This window comes from Lagenorhynchus albirostris, chromosome 4, assembly GCF_949774975.1.
Source record: "Lagenorhynchus albirostris chromosome 4, mLagAlb1.1, whole genome shotgun sequence".
NCBI lineage: Eukaryota > Metazoa > Chordata > Mammalia > Artiodactyla > Delphinidae > Lagenorhynchus > Lagenorhynchus albirostris.
In genome coordinates, this window is record NC_083098.1 from 126200725 (window position 1) to 126223484 (window position 22760).

A 22760-nucleotide genomic window follows, 5' to 3' on the forward strand; every position below is an offset into this window, starting at 1 on the left:
GGGGGGGGAGGCAGTCTTGTGGGACTGGGCCCTTATCTCCTGGTAGATAGTGTCAGGATTTAGTTGAATTCTTGGACACCCTGCTGGCATCCTGAGATTTGCTTGATCCCCCTCCCCACAGACCCACACTGGAATTGTGATCAGGAACCAAAAGAAATGTTTCTTCTTTTTGCTGTGATGCTTTATTTTTCTCCAAAATTTAATATATTACTATGTTATTCATACTGAAGAGTAACATCTAGGTTTTTTAATAATTAGAAAGAGCCCATAGACATTAGCTCAAAATGGAAAGTAATGATATTTTTGAGTGAAAAACTGAATTCGAAAAATAAAAAAGAGGCACGAGCTAGGCATGGGTGGCCAATGTGAAATTATTGCAGGATAAGTAATTCCTAATGGAATATTTTTGCTTCATAATATGCCTTGACAGTTCATGTTAGGCTCAGAAATCTTAATGTGGTGTCAAAATTGGGAAAGATAGTATAAATATTATTAGCTGAATGAAAAATGAAATGAATGAACGAATGAATGAATGGTAGCGTAAAACAGAGCATCTGATATAGTGTTAAATCATTTAAATGGCACAGAACTAGAGTTAGTCTAAGAAGATCATTTTCAAAACCACTTAAGTCACAGTTTTTTCCCTTAAGAAAATATTTATTTTTCTCTTGACGTGATTCTTAAATCCCAAATAAAATAAAGAGCAGGCTTATGTGCTTTTTGACCAGGGCTCTGGTTCCATTTCTCTACTAGTGTCTAAGTTTCACCCCACTGGGTCTGGGATTTAATTGCATCCTCTTTGCAAGCTACTAAGTTACCCTGTTACTGTTTCATGGATGCTGAAAGCAGATGTGAGACTCTTGGGTAGAGACAAAGAGCTTTATTACTCAGGGTGCAGCAAGTAGCATGAACATCAGCGTGTTTACACTGGTTACCCTTGCCTCAGACTCCACAGGGTTGACATGATATGACCCAGATGCATGCTACACACACAGTGGGTTTGCATAACAGCTAAGGAATGCTAAAGTTAATGAGTCCATTGCTTTCATTTTGTTTTTGGCTAACAATCAGCTAACAAACTTGCTCCTTGTCCCAGGTTGAGAAATTACCACATTTCTCAATATTGCTTGATGCAAACACAACCCTGAGAAATAGCTCAGGAAAAGAAGCATTAGGATCTTGAATTCTGACACCCCTAGAAAGACATATAGGAGCCTAGACACCCATGGAGGACTCTCCCACTACCACCTTGTGGCGGTTTCATCCTTACACTGGCTTCCCCCACTGCTATCAATATCCATGGGGGGAGGATATTGCCCCTGACAGCTACCTGGAAAAGTCTTGCGCTTCCCTGTGGCTGGAACTTATACAAATTAATCACTGGAACCAGAGGAATGTCCTTGACTTAGGCCTAGGTTTGTACCCATTCCTGAACTAATCTCTGTGTTACGGAGGAAAAATTACTCTGATTACTTAGATCATCCATGCTGCTGGGGTGGGAAGATCAATTTTACCTACTTAATAGCTACCAATGGGGCTTCCCTGGTGGCACAGTGGTTAAGAATCCGCCTGCCAATGCAAGGGACACGGGTTCAAGCCCTGGTCCAGGAAGATCCCACATGCCGCGGAACAACTAAGCCCGTGCGCCACAACTACTGAGCCTGCGCTCTAGAGCCTGCAAGCCACAACTACTGAAGCCCGCGCGCCTAGAGCCCATGCTCCGCAACAAGAAAAGCCACCGCAATGAGAAGCCCGTGCACCACAACCAAGAGTAGCCCCCGCTCACCGCAACTAGAGAAAGCTGGCGCGCAGCAACAAAGACCCAATGCAGCCAAAAATTAAAAAAAAAAAGCTACCAATGGGGAAGAGGCAAAATGTGAGGAGGCAACAATTACCTACCTCACATGGTCTCTAAGTCGTATAATTCAAAACTTTTGCTCTATTTCAGGTTTTTCCAAGTCAAATGAAGTGGAGAGAAAGAAAACTCTTTGGCTCTCTTTTCTATGCCTTTATTCTGGGAAATCCTATCTATTTTTTCATTGTACCCATATTAATGGATCATCAGTTAAGGGTCAAGAACTGTATTAGGGGCTTCCCTGGTGGCGCAGTGGTTGAGAGTCTGCCTGCCAATGCAGGGGACACGGGTTCGAGCCCTGGCCTGGGAAGATCCCACATGCCGCGGAGCAACTAGGCCCGTGAGCCACAACTACCGAGCCTGCGCATCTGGAGCCTGTGCTCCGCAACAAGAGAGGCCACGATAGTGAGAGGCCCGCGCACCGCGATGAAGAGTGGTCCCCGCTTGCCGCAGCTAGAGAAAGCCCTCGCACAGAAACGAAGACCCAACACAGCCAAAAAAAAAAATTAATTAATTTAAAAAAAAAAAGAACTGTATTAGACTTGGGGATACAATTCTCAAAAAGTCAGAAATGACCCCTAAACTCACAGGCAAATAATCTAGTGAAGGATTCATTTTAAGAGACCATTAGGATGAGAGGGAAAAATACAGAGTGACGGTAGCACACAGAAGGAGCGCCTCACCTGGACATTGAGTGGGAAGGTTAGGAAAAGCTTCCTGGAGAATATGATTACTAAATCCGAAGCCAGAAGGATGAGCAGGAATTATCAGGTGAACTGTGTGTGGGCGAGGACTAGATAGCTTGGAAGAATGCCTTTGCAGATGGAAAAACAAAGCAAGTTAGAGAAACTAAATGTAGTTCTGTTTGTCTGAATCATAAAATTCAAGGTGAGAGATGAGGTGGGAGAAGTGAGGAGTGGGAGGGAGAAAATGTTATCTATGTAAAGGAGCTTTGACTTTTCTGAGAAACCTTGAAGCCTTTCAACAGAGAGAAAACAAGGTAGATACTGCATTTCAGGCATTTTACACTGGCTATTAGAGTGAAAAGTGAATTGAGGGTAGAAACGAGGCTGGGACAGAGAGATTAGTTAGGAGACTGTTGCAATCCAGCACAGAGATAGAAGTAATCATACCAGTGAAAATGGGATGAAGGGGCAAATTTGCCATCTATTTAGAAGTTGGATCCATAGGTCTTAATAAGTAATTGGAAGCATGAGATGAGCATAAGGAAAAACATAAGGCCTGGAGATAGGATAGCAATAAGAACAGATTTTTTTTTTTTTGGTTTAAAATGGCACATTAACATTTCTGCCCCAAAGGGGGAGGCACTTTTCCTTTTTTAAAAAAATAAATTATTTTATTTTAGTTTTGGCTGCGTTGGGTCTTTGTTGCTGGCACGGGCTTTCTCTAGTTTCGGTGAGTGGGGGCTACTCTTCATTGCAGTGCTAGGGCTTCTCACTGCAGTGGCTTCTCTTGTTTTGGATCACGGGCTCCAGGCGTGCGGGCTCCAGTAGTTGTGGTGCACAGGCCCAGCTGTTCCGTGGCACGTGGGATCCCTCTGAACCAGGGTTCGAACCCATGTCCCCTGCGTTGGCAGGTGGATTCCTAACCACTGCGCCACCAGGGAAGCCCTGAACAGATATTTTTAATTCAGACAGCAAAGGTTCAGATCCTGACTCTACACTTAGCATCCAAGCCTGAGTTAATTACCAGCAAAAGGGAGACACTGATAACTACCTAGCATGGCTGCTTTGAGGATAGATATACAAAGAAATATTTTAAAATACTATATGGCAAGTTCCTAACAGAATAAATCTCTAATAAAGTATGGCAATATATCAGTTCCTCTTTCACTGTCTGAAAGAACTGGTTGGATGGAGAAGCTATTCATTGAGTGCAGCAGTCAGGAGCGTGCTGGCTGCAAGTAACAATAAACTAGACCTACAGCAGTTTAAAGAAGTATGGGTTATTTTTCTTGCACAATAAGAGAACTGGAGGTGGATAGCTATTGGCATTAATTCAGTCGGAAACTGGAGTCTTTGCTGTTATTCTTGGTTTTACCTCATGGTCACAATATGGCTGCCCCAGTTCTAGTCTCCAGTGTCACATTTACATTTAAGTCAGGGTTGAAGGGAACCATGCATAAGAGAAAGGTAATGGGTTAGTCCATTTTCCTGAGATGGGGAACATAGGAGGAGAAGACAGAAGTTTGGGAAGAAATAATGAACTTGATTTTGAATATATTGAGTTTTAGGTGTCTTGATATATTCACATAGAAAGAGGTATAATGGGCAGTTAGATATACTGGCCTGGAGTTAACGAAAGATGTCTGGGATTGAAGGGGGAAGTTAAATTCTGTGGGGTGAATGAGAGAACACGTAGAAAGGGTCTACAGTGAGAAAAGGTGAGGTCCAGGACACAGCCCTGGCACAGAACACCAACATTTAATGGATGAGTAGAGGCCAAAAACTGCCAAAGGCAAGAGTGGTTGGACAGGCAGGAGCAGAGCCAAGAGCATGCTGTGTCCTGGAAGCCTAAGAGAGAAAACAATTAAGGAGGACGTGGTCAATAATATTAAGGGCTACACAAAAGCAAGAAGGTCATAAGTGACCTTGCTGAGAGCTTTTCCTTTTGTGGGGACAGAAGCTAGACTGGAGTGGGTGAGAAGTGGAAGGGACAGGAGAAAGCAGAACGAGCAAATGTAAAAAGTTCTTTTCTTTTTCTTTTGTTCTCAGAGTTCATATTTTAGGATGTCACTTGTAAAATTCTTTTTTTCAAAGAAAGATTTTTGGTAACGTCAATTCACCTCTCTGAAGAGAAGAAAACTTGGGATGAGAATCTGGTCTTCATGGCCTTCTAAAGGTCTCTTCAGGAGCCACCCGTCTCTGATTACATGGTCTTTCTTACCCCAGTGATGAGGCACAAATAAAATCAAGGACACATCTGGGTTCTGGGAGCAGGGCTGTGTAAATGTTCCTTGTATGACGCTTCCTAGTACTGAAACAGGCAGAGTCTGGAGGTCACTTGTCTGGTGCCACATGTAACACAAACTAACTTTCCCAGGCTCTTCTTTATTTAGTGTGTTTTTATGTGGATGAATGTCATGGAAAATAAAAGTATTATGGGAAAATAAAAATGTTCCATTTGTGCAATTTTGGGTAGGTCATATTCAGATTTAAAACGTTAAACTATTTTGGGCCACATATAAAATCAACTTTTATATTGGACCACCCAGACTCAGAACACTAGATGAAAGACTAAAAAGAAGAAACTTGTTGGTGACATCGTATTCAGTTGGCTGACTATTCAGGTTTAAGAAGTTTCCTTCCTGTTGAAGAAGGAAGAAAATGAAACACTTATTTAAATTTAAAATACTCCAAACCAGGCAATAGATGTAGTTATAAGAATGTAGCTTCCAGGGGGAAATAGTCTCTCCCTCTCTCTTTCTATCTGTCTCTCTTCTCCTTCTTCTGAACTATATAAGCACCAGTTCAGAAAAGCACTTTTCAGAGTACAAGGTTTTTGTCTTTTAAAAATGAATGTTTCGCTTTCTTTTATTTCCTGCAGATTACTTCTGCAGGCTACAGACAGCAAAAGCTAAGAAAAATAATAATTTAACCCACTTAAACTTCTTTTTGTCTGTTTCAATCATCAATGTGGTAATTCTCAAAACATTTATTTGAGAGAATCTAATCCTCTAGTAGTTCACTTCTCAGAGCTCATGTTTTAGGATGTCACTTGCGGCTTGGAGATTAAAACCTTCATCTGTCCTCTACTATTTATAGAATTATTCAATGAAAGTTTTCCTATTATCCTTTCTTTTAAGGGTTGGGTTCTCTCGTTAGAGCTAGAGAACTTTTGTTCCCCTCCCCGCCCCGCATCTTGCCCCAAATGGGGGACATTCTCCTCTGTGTGAGGCTCTTTCCGTTCCTGAAGGTGGGCTGAGCAAAGGAGCGTGACGCAAGAGTGGGCTGTGCGCTTGATGCCTCCAGCGCCTCTGCCGCCTTGTGAAGGATCCCATTAGCAGCGCAAATTCGAAGCGGCGGCCGGGGCAGCAGCGGCTGCTACGGCGGAGGCTCTGCGCGCCTCAGTCCTGCCTCCCTAGCGGGAGCCCGAAGCTCACGGCTTAGCCTCAACCGCACCCAGGCTTCGTCTGTCTTTTCAAGCTCTTCATGTTACCCAGCTAAAAGAAGAAAATGGGCACCGGGGATTTTATCTGCATTTCCATGACCGGAGGGGCGCCCTGGGGGTTCAGACTGCAAGGTGGCAAGGAGCAGCAGCAGCCCTTACAAGTTGCTAAGGTAGGACCATCGAGGATGGGTTATCACGGTTCTGGGCTGGGAAGGAAGGAATGAAAGCAACCTGTTGATGGTTTTTCAAGTTCTGATCCAGTAGTCTCTATATTAGTTTGATTTTGATGCTGACATTGAATCTTTCTAGGGTGTGGGTTTTTTTGTTTTGTTTTTACCAAAGAAACTTTGGAGAGTAACATATAGCACATATGTAATTAATCAGCCATTAATGGGGAAGAAAGCGTGCCATATTTTATTAGCTGAACAAAAGCCTACGTAATTAGCTTCTTCTCCGGCATCCAGCAAGACGCTTGGGGACGTTTCTTCTAGGCAATATTAGAATCTGCAGTTGTTATTGTTTCATGTCACTTTCCTTGGCTCTGGCTGAGGAGAAGTGCTCAGCTCAGCATAACCAATTGGCTTGGCTTTTTTGGGGCCTCATAAAGTATTGGTAATGACATTTATTATACAGCATTTATGAGAAGCCCAATTTGGGGCAATAATTTTTAAAAAATATGATGAAGATGCCATAAAATCTATTTGAAAGAATACTCTTTTAAGGATTTGGCTAATAAATGCAAAAATCCAAGTACTCTGTTCTATCATGTGCATTCGTCTGGTTAGGTGCTCAAAATAAAATTCAAAGACACTGGAAATATATTTTAAGTACTTAGAGGTAACTTTGAAATGCATCTAATAATGATTTAAAATATTTTAGATGTTTGTGTTTCCATTAGATTGCTTTTTTTTCTTAGCTCAATATGCTTACCAGTTTGCTTGAGGGGATCTGACATTGTCTAATTGTGATTCAGCTAAAACAAATGTTTAAATACATGAAAATAAGCAGACTTTCACCTGATTGTAATACTAAATTGAAGTACTATAGGAAAGAACATGTTTGATTAATTTCCTGTTTTATACTTACATTAAAAATGTATCTAGATCCTTATGAAATATATGGACCACAGGCCTTTGTAGTTATTCTTCTTTCCCTTTGGCTTTTTTTTTTCCTTAATGTTCACTGTGAAAAAAGGAGTTTCTTTGAAATTTTCTGCACCCAGGCTTCCATAGGAAAATCCTTTCATAATGCGATGGTGGAATCCTGCCACCTAGTGAAAATTTCAAACATCAGGAATGAAGCATGAAACGGGAGAAAGCAGAAATTTTTAGAACTGAAAAGTTCCTCAGAGATTCCCACTTCAACCCGCTAATTTTAGATGAGGAAAGAACCCTGAGAGGTTAAGTAACTTGCCTCCGGTCTTTGGTCTTCGGCTTGGAACTGGCAGAGTGATTAAAGGGTACGGAAAGGTGGTTGGTTTCACTGTGTTTCTTTAGGAGTGAATGGCAGCCAACATCAGACAAAATATTAATGTCTAATTCAGCGTATACAGAATTCATGAGACTGAAGTGGATTTGTCCCGGGTCTAGAATAGCCGTCGGCTGGCTCCCATTACTGAGATTTGGGTCCTAATTCCAGCTCTGATCTAACTTGCAGCCGGGCCTGAGACAGATCACCCTTCCTGATTCATCTGATGTGTGTGTCTTTGTGTGTGTGTGTGCAGAGGGAGAGAGAGACAAAGATTTTGAGTGGGGTGGGAAAAGGAGAGAAGTACGGTGGAAACTGGACTCTACCATTAGTGAGGTTCTATGTTGCTCGAGTTTTCTACAGCCCTATTAGTGTACAGTTTTAGAATCATTTGCCTACCAGTTAAAATGTGGGGACAGGAGTGGCTAGAAGCTGTGATTCCTGGTGGCTCTTTCATAGCCAGACCTACAGAATAGAATGGGTTCTCCCGACTTCTTGATGTGCTTATTTCAAAGTGGAACCACTGTGTGATTTTTTTGAAGAACTGAAGCAAATTGCTAGTGAAGGGTGTTTTGGAGGTGCTCCTCTGCTGATAGCATCTCTATTACCAGGATTCAAAGAGGCTATTAGTCTGTATGAGGATCAAGAAATTTAGTCCTGCTCTCCCCCCATCTCTCCTAAAATACCCAGGAAATATATTTTTGGTTTTAAAAAGATCATTATATTAAAGCATCGGGATGTTTGCTTTAATTTTTTAGTTTGTGTTGCTATAAAGTTACTGATTTTAAAATATTATGAAAGCACCTGGATGTTTGCCTTAATTATAGTATGTGTGTGTGTGTGTGTGTGTGTGTGTGTGTGTGTGTGTAAAAGAGAGAGAGGGATAGAGAGAGAGAGAGAGACAATAATCTATAGTTTTTTGCCACATGTAAAAGTGACCAGAGAGCCTTCTGAAGAAGGTATAATTTCTAAATTTCTTTGGCAATGCCCACTTTTCTTGGTCTGGTTTTATATTTAATTAAAACTTATTATATTTAATTTCTTATTACTAGCATTATTTGTTCCCAAAAACCCTTGGAACAAAGTGCTTGTCAATTTCTACGTTATCAAGGCCATGGCCTCACTGGAATCACTGTTCTTCACTCAAAACATTAAGTCAACTCAATTCTACTAAAGGTCTCTCATTGAGATCAAGGTGAAGTGTATGTTGCTTGGCATAGGTTTTCTTCTTTTCCAAGGACTGGTTAAAACTTATTAGAGCCAAGTTACCTCCAAGTAGGAGGATGAAGAGAAAAGAGACAGAAAGGCTGAGTAGGGGATGGTTGCTGGCAAACAAAATGCTCACAGTTTTGAAGAACATGCAAAAGAATAGTTTGGAAACTGAAGAGATTATTTTCAAAAAAAAGAAATTTTCACACAGTGCTTAAATCATGCCCCTTAAAATGGGTGTGCTACAAAGCTGCTCTTTAGATAACAACAAATTTTTGGCTCGTTGTAAATATCTAGTGTTTAGATTTTCAATAATTCTATATAGAATGAAAATCTAGCAAGCTGAAATAGCAAAAGAAAAACTAGTCTAATATTTTTAGAAAAAGAAAAAAAGTAATTCTAATATTATTAAGAATGATCAGAATTTAATAGCTTTATAATTCCCAGTAAATATCCTTCTAGTGACATGTTTAGTCATTTTTGAAAGATATTCAAATGTTTTTAGTATTTGGCTCGCTGGCTGAACTGTAGGTGAACCCCATCTTTTAAAGATCACTAACAGAAATATTAATAATAAAAATTTTCATTGACATTGAAGCTCAAGGCCATAAAATTCTGCTTTGTTTTTAAGATAAATTGAATTTCTAAAAGGCCCTAAATAATCAATAACATTGCCCTATTTTTTAAATGTTTATATATCTTTTAGTTTCTGTTCTAAATATATGTGGTGAGAAGCAAACATTTCTAATACAGAGTCATAAAACAGTACTCTTGCAAGGTATATTTCCAAGACATCATCCACAGAAACAAATTTATTCAGACATAATTACAACATAAAACCCCATTGTGTCTGTGCAGATGTCCTTATGAAAAGTATGTTAGCACTTTTATTTTACAAAACTCTCTTATTTGGAACATCTACTTACATGGCTATGTCCCTGGACATACTCTTGGAAAATCACTTTGGAAAATCTCCACATAAAGAAATGGGGAGAAATTTTTGTTTTGCAAACAAATCTTATGAATGATTCAGAAATAACTCACATTTTGAGAATCATGAACAAAAAATGTTTAGACTGTTTATTCTTTACATGTTTTAATGGTTAGAAATGGGGAACTTCCCTGGTGGTGCAGTGGTTAAGAATCCGCCTGCAAATACAGGGTACACGGGTTCGAGCCCTGGTCCGGGAAGATCCCACATGCCGCGGAGTAACTAAGCCCGTCGCGCCACAACTAGTGAGCCTGCGCTCTAGAGCCCGTGAGCCACAACTACTTTAGCCTGCGTTCCTAGAGCCCGTGCTCGGCAACAAGATAAGCCACCACAATGAGAAGTCCAGGCACTGCAGCGAAGAGTAGCCCCCCTAGCCACAACTAGAGAAAGCCCGCACACTAGCAACGAAGACTGAATGCAGCCAAAAATAAAAAAATAAATCTATTTAAAATAAAGAAATGGAAGCTTTCTTCAAAAGTATAGACCACTATGGTACTTATTAAAATGAATTTTAATCCAGTTTCAAATAACTTTATTAAAATTTAGATGACAAATTACAATCATCCATTTTATGAGGCAAGGTGGATTTAATGATTCTCATCTATTATTGTATATCCTCTCTTTAAACATTTGAATAAAAGTATTTAGGCAAAGCACATTCAAATACATAATTCATATCCCTTAGTGACATCAGTGAGGTATCTAAAATGTTTCAGATAGAATAATTCAAGAAACATAGCTATTTCTAAAGGGAAAATAGGGAAGATTTTGATGTTTAAATATGTATATTTCAGGATAAATGCTCCTTACTACAAATGGAAACCTAGGAACATCTTTATTAGTAAATATGACTGATCACTTAATATTTATTGATTTTTTGAGCACTTTTTAGAAATTCTAAAAATAGCTATGCTTATAGAAATCCGTGCACACTAGCTAAATCTATTAAGCAGATGTTACATAAAATTTTTATTTTAGAATTGCATGTTTTAAGACAGATCATTTGTTGAAGGACAATGAGATAAAATAATGACTATGACTATGCATGAACCTTGCCATTATCTAGACATAGTCCATATGTAGCTCGCATTTATCAGGCCCTTGTCATATGCCAGGAAATGTTCCAGGTGCATCCCTGGTAGGATGTCTTCCTTGTCAGTGCAGTTGCTGGCCTGCCTAGTGCCTATGTGAACAGTGGGATGGGGGTAGGGAGAGGAAGGTGGGGGGACTAAAACTGGAGAAGGATGCAGGAGGGAAAAGGAGAGAGAAAAAGAGAAACAGAGAGAGAATGAATAGGAACCTGTCCATTTAGTAAGGCAAGGATCCTTGCATTTCCCATGGATGAACGAATATCACAGAAAGTCATTGGCAGGACTTGAGCCATCTTGCTTGGCCTACCCAGAAAGGCCAAGCTCTTAGCCAGGGGCTGGCAGGAACAAGCTGGCATTGGGGGCTTGGAAGGGCTAGAGAAGTGCTGGACAGGAGCCCTATTTCCTGTGTTAGGGAACTATGCAGGGCAAAGCCCTCCAGGGCTCCTAGAAGGAACCACACAAGTGTCCCTGCATTTGGACACCAGCTGCAGAGAGGACAGTGATGGCCACTCAACATTAACCAGAGAAGCACAAAAACCAAGAAAGAGAGAAATGCCACCTCATTCAGTTATGAATAAATAGATCTACCTTCCCCCTCCTTCTCCAGCCTTCCTTCCTGCCTTCAACCTGGGAGGAGTGGGTGGGAGGCTGGTAAAGAGCAGACAGCACTTTCCTCCTCTTGCCAAGCCCTGGAGCCACAAGCCAGCCACCGTGCTTAGGGAGAGAGATTAGAGTTAGGTGTTAGATCAAGCTGTAATCGGACTAGACCGTTTTAATAACCAAAAGCCACCAGAAATGCATGGGATCTCACCAAAGTATTATTAAGGGAGGGATTTGGTTTTATAATAGTAGTCAAAAGCAGTTACTGGAAGAAATAAAATAGTTTCACATTTATAACAGAATGATAGGCACTCCTCAAAAACATCAGTTCCATCATACAGGTTCATATTATCAATCACACATACTTGATGTGTGTTAGATTGAAAACTTATCACCAACTCATATGACTTCCATTGATCATGTTGAAGCTATTGTTTCCAGGTAGAATGCATGAAAATCTGACTTTGAGCTTAATGAAATGTAAACTACTTCTTTTTCCTTTTCTTCTTCTTTTGTTGAATGTGAATCAGTACTTTATAACCTGGGATGCATTTCGTTATTAGGCAGATGCATACCTTTGGTTAAGTCTAAAGAGGTGTTTCTTGAACACCTATTTCTTGAACACCTATTAGAGGCTAGAACTCTCAAGTTAGAAGTACTCTGAACTTTTATTGGGTATTAAACTTTTATTGGGTATAAAGGTGATTGGCTTTTTTTAAAAATAAATTCATACTGCAAATTCCAAAAGTCAGTATGTAATATCATTGGGACATACACATTATACCTAACTGGATAATATTTGCATATTTTTCATGGTAATGGTTTTAAAAGACAGGTCAGCTTCCAAAATAATTTAGCTCCCTCTGTTAGTTAATGTATTCAGGAATATAAGCTAATTTATATATTTAGCTACAAATACTTCATTTGTTTATCCTACAATCGTCTTAGTGGGTTAACATATATTATCTCCTTTGATACTGGTGGTGTAGACAAAGTTTTATTATGCTCAGTTTATAGATAAAAAAACTGATTATGAAAAAAATTATTTGAAAAAAATCTTATATAAAACAGCCTTAAGTCAAATATGATTCTTTCCCTCTAGCAGGGGCATCATATCACTCTGCATCATCCTGGATAAGAGAACAGGATATCATTTAGTAATGCTGAACATTGCAGTGACTTCGATACAGAATTGTATCAGAATGTCACCAATCTAAGATTTGATCTTTAAAAGCATTTGTAATGATTTCTTCTTTTAATGGGCCTGAGGGCCCATTAGGGGTTTTTATAATCTTCCTGTAACGATTACAGGAAACGCATCTCTGAGCTAACGTGCAATGAGAGACAAGACTGGAAAGGGAACTGGTTTACTTGTAAATAAACCTGAAAAATATATGGACTCCAAAATGTTTATTGTGTCTGTTCTAACAGATTCATGATGAAACTAAATGCCATGAGGTTTTTGTAAAAGGAAACGGAGAATTCCTGCATCGGCTTCATTAAATAATCTGAAAGAGTAAACAACTTCATGAAGTTAAAAGCTCATCTGAGAAACAGATATAACATTTGCTCTTTGGGGAATATTTCATTGTTTGACCACCTCAGTGAGAACATATTTACAGTATTGAATTATCTTAGGCACTTAATTTTTCTGAATTATTTACCATTCTTTTCTTATTATTAAAAAGCAGAAATGGCCGCATTCTCAACAAACTGTTATCTTCAAAGTCTTTGTGAAATCCATTGGCATGTGGCAGATCATCAGCGATAGTAGATATAGTTTTGTGTTATGACGGTCTGGATGTAGTTTTCCTTAACTTGTGTATAAATCTGGTGTGTTTCAGATAAAGTACTAAAAAATGTGGTGGATTTACTCTTTGAAACATTATAAATGAAAGATTGTGTCACTTGATTATGTAACAAATAGTTCTCCTATCCATTGGTTTTTGGTTTTTTATAATCTTACTCACCCAAGACTAGCTTTTCCACTTTTCTTTGGAAGCAGTGTGGGTACTGCACTGATAAAACAATGTAGTGGATGACTTTTCCTGAACAGAACTATGTGTTTGTGTTCTATCTGATCCTACTTAGGCAATACTCCTTCCTTTATCAAAACTTACCTGGCTTGGATTTCACCGTTTTAGGACACAGATTATTTTTTCCAGAAAAAATCTATAATAATGTTCAGAGTATCATTTTCCTCCCAACATCTTATTGCCTTCTGGAGATAATTTTAAGAAACTCATATTAATGTTTACTGGGTGCTGGACAATTCTTTGATCACCTTTTAAATATAATGGAGAACCCTGTGAGGTTACCCCCATTTAAGATCCCCATTACAGAGGCAGAAAGTGGTTAAGTGACTTCCTTGGGTCACACAGGTAGGTAGGGGCAGACCTGGGCTTCACCCAGTTTGACTCTGGGGTTTGTCTTCTAAGCTCCTACACACATTTTGGGGTTTAGTGTAGTTTGAACAGCCAGTTAAGAAGGGAAGAAAGACCTCAACAGACCATGGTGGAAAGATTTTTGTAGTCCCATAAACTACACCTACTTCTTCTGTTCTGACTTTAAGTATATTTTCACTAATTTAAATTAGTGTCAGATCACTATTTGAAACTTTTGTTTCTGGAACAAATAATTTAGGAAATGAAATAGAAACAGACTAGAAACTTTCATAATTCTGTCTTCTGAAGGATAGATTTAAAAATTTTTTTCTAATCAGATTTCCCATGTCTTCTTAACAAATATGACATGCTACTTTATTATTATTATTATTTGTTTTTGTCTTTGGCTGTGTCTGCAGATTACGGGATCTTAGTTCCCTGACCAGGGATTGAACCCAGGCCACGGTAGTGAAAGTGCCAAGTCCCAACCACTGGACCACCAGGGAATTCCATGCTACTTTATTTTTTATTTATTTATTTTGAATTTTATGAATTTTTTTATACAGCTGGTGCTTATTAGTTATCCATTTTATATATATTAGTGTATATATGCATGCTACTTTATTTTTGAAGCAAAAATTTTCTAGCAGTAGGACCATGTTTCAGAATTTTACCATGTAGCTTAAGACACATTAAAGGGGTATGAAACCAACGCACTGAGGTGGAAACTGGCGGTACTGAATTTACCTTCTCAGTAGCTCACTCACTTCCTGCTCGGTGTGTCTACTCCCACTCCTTCAGCTCAGGCCTTCACTGGCTGTCTCTTCGATAACTACCTTGGCCTTTTAACTGTCTCCCTGCTTTGGGTTTCACATTCCTCAGGTTCATGATACAGAGAGCTGCCAGAGAGATTGTTCTAAATCACCTGTTATACCACTTCTAAAAATACTTCAAAGTCTCCCCATCGTATCATCAAAATAACCATAACATTAAAAAAAATCTCTGTACAGTTAAGTGCTTTATGTATCATATCATTCACAGTAGGCTTAACTATCCTTTTTTTCACAGATGGGAAAACTGAGCCTTAGAGAAGTTAGGTGAATAACTAAGGTTGTAGAGCAGGTCCAGGCAGGCCTAGGACAGAGGCCAGTTGGACACCAAAGTGCATGCTCTGAACGACCCCCTGCACTCCCGATATCACATGCTTTATAGATTCCAGTATATATTAAATGTGAGTTTTTATTCAATTAACCATATTGATGACATCCTGCAGCACTTTTGCACTTTTGTCTTCCATTTATTTTGCTTCTCTCTTCAACGTAACTTTCCTACAAATAATGTACTGAATGAATTTTATGTGAGGCACTTCATAACCTACCCTAGAATCTTTTCTTTGTTAATCCCTGTTAAGGCGGCTACTTCATCAGTGGTTTTATTTACATTTTTCCCATAAAACATTGATTTTTTTTTAAATTAAAGAATTCGTTTATTTTGAGAACTTATCTCCAGTATTTTTCTGTATCGGCTCTCCAAACGAGTAGTTCTTCATCTATTTCAGTGTTGAAATAGAATCAAGAAAATACTGTAGGCTGGGATATACCAGAAACATATGTTCTTTTATTTAACTTTACAGCAAAACTCCTCCAACATGTAGGTTGGTTTAATATTATTTCTACCAATTTCCCGGTTTTTCTTTACATCTTCAACAATATTTGCTGATAAAAAATATATCTCGGTTTGTTGCCATATTGTATTATTTTAACCATTTAAAAATGCATCCATGAGACGCTTTCTAAACATTATCATTTGGTTTAATTCTGTAATGCTTTAAATCGAGTATTGCCTGACTTCAACCACTGTTAAAAAAAAAACAAATCTGGAAGTTTTTCATGCTCTGGATGCTTGGTTATGAAATATCTTAGTCCTGACTACTTCATACTAACACTAGCTGGTATCATAGAGCACAATAAGGCAAAAGTTCCTCTCTGACAACAGTGGATATAAATCCGTATTCCAAATAGTGTTCTTGGTAATTTTGAATATTTTACCAACCTGTCACATATGATTAAACAGTAATGGTGTTTAATCTCGCTACATGGCTGATGAAGAGTTTCTGAAGGAATACATATCTTTTTCTCTTGTGCCTGAAATGTAGATGTTATCTTTAATCAATAGCTGCCTTTCAGGAATATTTTAAACTTGTGTCATTTTGTGAGGGTTAAAACTAGATAATAACATGGAAATTCATTTAATCAAGCACCGTAAAACATAATATATTGCAAGACAATGAACATATGAGGAAGCCTCTTTCCCCTCTGCCGTGTTAGGAGCCCCTGTCCCCTGTTCGGTGGCGTCACCTCAAGTACTGTATGAAACTCATAACTATCTGGACCAGACTGGACCAGGGTACTGGTGTCAATCCATATATGAAAGTGGATTAAACATTAGTTAGAGCTCCTTCTCATTTTTTAGTTGAAAATAAAAGTCCATGGGAGTTCCAGTTGGCTTGGCAGATAATGGGGGAAGTCTTCCAGGCATAGGGCACTACAAGTACAAGAGCCCTGGGACAGAAGCATGCTTGGCACATTCAAGGAACTGTGAAGACGCCAGGGTAGCTGGCACACACTTCCATGAGAAATTGCTATAAGAAGTCCAGTCTTTCACAGTGATAAATATGAAAAACTCTCTCCTGGGAACCCTGACCATGCCGTTATGTTCCCATCATTAGATGATTAACATACTGGTCCTAGAGAATGACTTTGAGCTGTTTTCTTCATAGTTCCTTTTCATCCCTTTCAGTTTTTCATAATGTAACAGCCTACTGGCCGGTCTTTAGGACACTTTATTTAAATGAATTATTACTACCGCTTCTTGTGTAGATGTTTGGTTAAAAATTCTATTAACCTTTCCTCTTCCTCTGACATTGATTCTCCCAGTGAGAGAAGAAGAATTTAAGGAGTGTCAAATAGAATTTGATACATAGATCCTGTTTATTTTGACTTCAGTGTCAGACCTAGAGCAAAGAATTTTATTATATTTTCTAGTTTGTCTTAATTTCATTTCTCCTTCAAAAAAGAGATGATCTTATTTAGATATTATTTGGAAACTGACCCATTGAAAGGATACGAGCATTTTAATGCTGGCTACCACTTACCGTGTAGGTTTAAACACATTTTTCTGAGCCTCAGTTTCCTTATCTGTAAAATAGCATACTATGTAATGGAATTGCTGTTTTTATAGATAAAAAAATGTCACCAGTTTTACAGGTGAGGAATCTGAGATCCAAGGAATCAGTTAATAATATGTCTTGTGATACTTTTAAGTTATACATTTTACAAGGCCAAATAAAATGATTGTCCCGCTTAAAAATAGTACAGATTTTTTTTCTATTGGAGTATAGTTGATTTACAGTATTGTGTTGATTTCTGCTGAGTACAGATTTTTAAAAGGAAAATACCTCAAGCCATGAAGAATTATTTGCCTATATTTATGTTGAGCTCTGTTTAGAGCAAGTAAACTCTGACTCTTTCAATCATATTAGTCTCTGGGCTTCAGTTCTCTCATTTATAAAATGGGGATAGTGTCAGCACCTAGCTCCAAGGATTGTTCTCAGGGTTAGAAATTGAGCATGCAAATTACTTAACACACAGGAAACATTCAAGGGTTTTTAAAAATTACTGCTATCACATTTGTGGTTATTCTAATTTTATTTAACCAACCTTTATAAAATTGAAGGGTTATCTGCTGTCTTCCTTGCAATGCCTTTTGAGATCCGGATCTCAGTATCGTAAGAAGGGCTTCTGCAGTCCTCAGGATCTCTCCCTGTGAGATGGCATGTAATGGTTTCAGAATGTGGCCTTATGTTCACTCAGTAAGCCATCACCCTTTCATTGGAAACAGCATATGGAAATCATCACAAAGAGAAGGAATCATTTCAAGTGCTTTGAAAATATAAAAGAAAAATAAATTGTCCCTGGTAAGTAAATATAGGATGCTGATCTCTGAATAGTCAGGAAAACTCTGTGCCAGGGCCTTTGGGGAAGGCTAATGAGCATTTCAGTCCCTCCCCCCAACCCCCCACTCTTGTCTTCTAAATTAGAAGTTGTTACTATATAAGGCTGCTTTTTCTAAGTAAATGATAGTAGTTAAACTCTGTGTATTTTTAGCTTTTCAAACAGCGGAAAGTTATTTTCATCAGTCAAGATCAAGCTAAAATGAAAAAGTTTGTGAAAGGCTTAGGCCTTGGGAGTCAGGTACTACCGTAGCAGTCACCTTTATTTTTATTTCTTTCATGAAAAACATAACATTTTCCATTGGATGGTGCTCAGCATGACGGATATTAGATTGAATTGTGTAAATATTACATTACATGTATGGCCTGCTGCAGGGAGTCAAAACGCAGTGACCCATTTTCAGGTCTCCAATCTTTTGGCCGCCTGCCTGCCAGATGGGGAAATGTTGATCAGAACAATTTCATCCTGAGGCAGAGCTGCAATCTGGGAGAGAAAGCTCATCGCTGTCTGCTTCTTCTGTGCCAAAATGACCATGTAGCTTCGTGTTGAGTGAGTTACCAAGGGTTTCCTTCAGCTGCAGGCGCAGGACTGAGAGTAGACACAAATTCAATTAAGGATCCCATTATGATGTCTTCCATTCTGTTTTTTATTACCCTCAACTTCTCTTACCCTCTGTTTCTTTTTCTTATTTGAGAAGGAAAATTCCTTCTTCTCTGTCTTCACTGCCCCCATTCTCTTAATTCTCATTCTTTATCTATAAAGAATCTCTATTCTTTTTATGCCTCTCTTTCCCCCTATAGCTTCCTAAGCAAGACACCTAATCTGTTGTTGCCTTATCTGCAGAAGAAAAAAGGAATGATATCATGCACGTGTGTGTGTGTGTGTGTGTGTGTGAGAGAGAGAGAGAGAGAGAGAGAAAGTTCTGCATACATCTCTCTTTCTTAATTGATTTTCATGGAAAGATAAAAACATGCTGGATTTTTTGATTCAGAGCTGAGATGAACAAGTATGGAGAATTACTTTCCAGGAGTGTGTTTCCACAGTCCAGGCCTTCTCTCATAGAAACTCTTTTTCAAGGTTTTTAAGGCCCTTTGCCTCCTATCGCTGTCTCTGGTCTGAGCAGCTTGCTTCTTCCGGGGAGGCTGTTCTCATTTTCTCCTGAACTTGACATGTTAATTCTTCTCCCAGGTCTCTATGACTTTGCCCATGATCTTTTCTGCAATGGAATGTTTATATTTATTTCTCCCAGGCACATAGTAGGTATGCAATGAAGACTATTATTTTTTTAATTGACTGATTAATAATGATTCTCCTTTTTAATTTAGTAAGGGATAAAATTGCATTCAGTTGAAAGCAAGTACACATTGTTTGAGGAAGTTCATAAATTTTATCAGAAGCTTGAAGGATAAATGTTTTGAATGATAAGAATAAATGAGTGGTTCAGAATCTGTATCAAAGGCAAGTAGGAGCCAGAACATGCTTCTGCCACAGGATTAAAGAAGAGGGTAAAGGGCAGGGAGAAGGGGACTGGGATGGCACAGCATGAAACAAGGGCATTCTTCCTTTAGAAGTACTCACACTGTGGTCAAACCACGGCTCTTACTCAGGCCCCAGGCTCCTGGAGCTAGGGTAGCAAAGAGTGACTTCAGACCACAGTATGCCTTCCTATTTTGTACTTAGCAAACAAATATTATTGTTTTGATAGAGCTAAAGGCTATGATAAAGAAGCTTGTTTCTCATTGGTATTTCTAGTTTAAAAATTAGCATTTTCCACACTTATATTGTCACCTTACTCTTTGAAAGCAGGAGCCTAGCTCTTGGCATCTTCTAAAACAGTGCTCTTCAAGGTGAATGACATACACATATGTGTAACTAGGTACTGAAGCCATATTCTTATTAAAAGGTTGTTGAATAAATGAATGAGTAAACGTATATCTTTTATTCTTTTGTGTGAGAATGGCAACTACTGAAAAGCCTGATTATGCTGAAGCTTTATCTGATGTTTTTTTAATGAGCAATTTGTTTAGAGGGTAATTAGAAGAGTGATATATATGCTTTATATGTGTGTGTGTTCCTATTTTTATTAAATATTATGTAGTTACCAGATGCCAATTCAAGAGGTTCAGTGAAAAGACCATTGATTGGACTGGAAATCAGGAGGCGTGAATTTTAGGCATTGGTCTAACTTGACTTTACTCTGTGACCTTAACTAAAATTGTCTGACTCAATTTCTCTATTTATAAAAGGAAAGATTTAGAATATGTAATTTTAAGGTTCCTTTTAGCTAGGGTCTATTTTAAATCAAGAAGATAAAAGATGAGGGACTTCCCTGGTGGCGCAATGGTTAAGAATCCGCCTGCCAACGCTGGCGACACAGGTTCGATCCCTGGTCCAGGAAGATCCCACATGCTGCGGAGCAGCTAAGTCCATGTGCCACAACTACTGAGCCTGCGCTCTAGAGCCCACGAGCCACAACTACTGAAGCCTGCACGCCTAGAGCCCGTGCTCCGCGACAAGAGAAGCCACCGCAATGAGAAGCCTGTTCACTGCAATGAAGAGTAGCCCCCACTCTCTGCAACTAGAGAAAGCCTGCATGCAGCAACGAAGACCCAATGCAGCCAAAAATAAATAAATAAAATTTTTTTTTAAAAAGGTAAAAGATGAAAGAAAACACCCATGAATGGTCATATTTTCTCTGTTAACTTGAAAAATAAAGCAGTATTTTCTGGAAGGGCATTTCTTTATACAGCATTTTTATCGGACTTTAATTCTCATTTCTCCAAACCATAATTTGCAGGACGTATATGTAATAAATAAATAAATAAATGAGTAAAACAAAAACTCTCAAAATGGTATCAATTTAATGTGCTTTTTGGCTAGATTTTACTTTTTTAATGCTTAAAATTGTAGTGCAGTGAATTACTACTGAATTCAGCATTTTCTGATTTTTTTTTTTGGTAAATGCTTTATTCTTTCCTTATTATTTTTCTAAATAAAGAGGTAGTTCCCTAGCATACACAAATGTGATCAACATGTTTTTAAAATATCATTAAGAATTCATGGATTTAAATACAATTGATGTTTTTATAAATCTAACTTATTTACTCAAACTCTGGATCTGACATGATTTACAGACTTTAAGCTTTGTTTTCCTTACCCTACTTAGAAACCCCAGAGAGACGGTGGATAGAGATTATCTCATAGATTAAAACCACTCATTCTGACCTACCTGTTCACTTATACAACAAATTTTAATTTGACGGAGAAGAGGGAATGTGCTTGATATTCTTCATCTATTCTTTAAACGCCTCTCATTTGTGTAAAATGTGTCAAAGAGAAAAAGAGATAGTCCTTGGTAAACTTGCACTGGATTAGTTTAGTTCCACATCTTGAAGTGCAGTATTTTGAATCAAATCATGGTTCTTCCTCACAAATGGATTAAAGCCTATCTTTTAAAAAATAGCTAGAACTGAAAATGGCTTTTATTTTTGGATTATAAAAAATGACACACTGTCATTGTAAAAAAATTCAATTACAGAAAAGGATAAAAATAAAATACATACCATCCAGAAATAACACGTTATTAACATTTTGGTGAATGAATCCTCAGTCCCCTCTCTGCACACACAGCAACTTACAGTCATACTTACATTCAACTCCATGTAAAAAGAATGGAACTAAATGTGCTTTCTTATTAAACACACAACATGAGCATCTTTCTGTGTCAATGAATCCTGATTTACATCATCTCTTTAATGACTGCATAGAATTACATTGTATGGATTGACCATAATTTATATAATCCATTCCCTATTAAACATATAAGTTATTTATAATTTTTCACCATTACAAATAGTGTTCATATGAATACTTTTGTATATATAAAATATATCTGTGCGCTTATCTGATCATTCCTATAGAATTAATCCCTAAAAGTAGTCTGAGAGTATGCTATATTTTTTTAGTGAAAATGAAGAGTATCTGAATTAATTTCAGGCCAACTGTTATATGCAAAGAGATATTTTCTTATCATGTACATGTCACTCATTATTATGCTAGTCAGTATAATTCTCTTTGGCTGATAAAATAAGTAAATGTCAAGATCACATAATCTAGGTAACATACTTTCATTCTGAAACATTTAAAAATATTGATAGTGATTTGTAACTTTTAAAAATGTCTTGAAAGAAAAATTTTTGAGAGAAAAAAATTCCCACATGTTCCAGTTCCATTAAATTTCCAGATTGTTTCAAGATAAAAATTTTGTATAAAGATGATCAGTGTCTTCAAAGTAAGGGACAAGGAGGTATTAATGCCTAGGGAATCAGGGTTTGCAGCTTTCCATGGAATTATCAAGATGGTATAGTCAGATAAATCAGAATTTTAAAAACTTATCTTAAAGAAATAATTAAACTCTGATATCTCTCTTTTGAAAGACATGTGAAAATAGGTTGTATACATGATAAAGCCACATACAAAAGTATTGTTATAAATATCATTGTAGTATTGTTTTCTTAGAGTCACAGGGTCGGTTTCAAGAGGAGCCTTCCTTTTAGGAAACACATCATTGAAATTTAGGTCTTAGAATTCTTTTTTTTTCTGGTTTTAATTTATTAAAAGTATTGCAAAACCTGTATTTAGTTTTTATTATAGTTTATATAATTTTGTTTTAATATAATTAAAAGTCCCTAACTTGTCTGATACATAATATAAAAGATCATACCTACAGAATATGAAGCATGAAGGAATGACAACCTCTGGTTTACTGTTCAGTTCGCTGGTGCTGCAGAAGGGGTCTTAGACAGACCCAGCAGCCTGGCCTGGAGCAGGGCCCCAGGAGGAATGACTCTGTGCTGAGATGTGAGCGCATTGCTCATATGTACTCTCAGACATCCTATAGGCATCAACAAAAAGTACTGGTGATTGTAAATTTGCCCTTAGAGAAGCAGAATATGAAAGATAAAGCTCCTTGTGTTGAAATACCCAAAGGATGGAAACTTACACACCTGGAGACCATCT

The 22760-nt window shown here is 38.1% G+C and overlaps 1 protein-coding gene across 2 annotated transcripts in view; it reads left to right on the forward strand.

Moving 5' to 3' along the window:
* The first annotated feature begins 5902 nt into the window (after positions 1-5902).
* Positions 5903-22760, forward strand: part of SYNPO2 (synaptopodin 2) — a 171796-nt gene continuing 154938 nt past the window's right edge. Inside the window, exon 1 of one of the 2 annotated variants that reach the window (XM_060148653.1) lies at positions 5903-6156. In XM_060148653.1, the coding sequence (XP_060004636.1) occupies positions 6052-6156 (105 nt within the window). In that variant the 5' untranslated portion in view covers positions 5903-6051. The remainder of the gene's footprint in view (positions 6157-22760) is intronic. The other variant, XM_060148652.1, reaches the window with a different exon arrangement.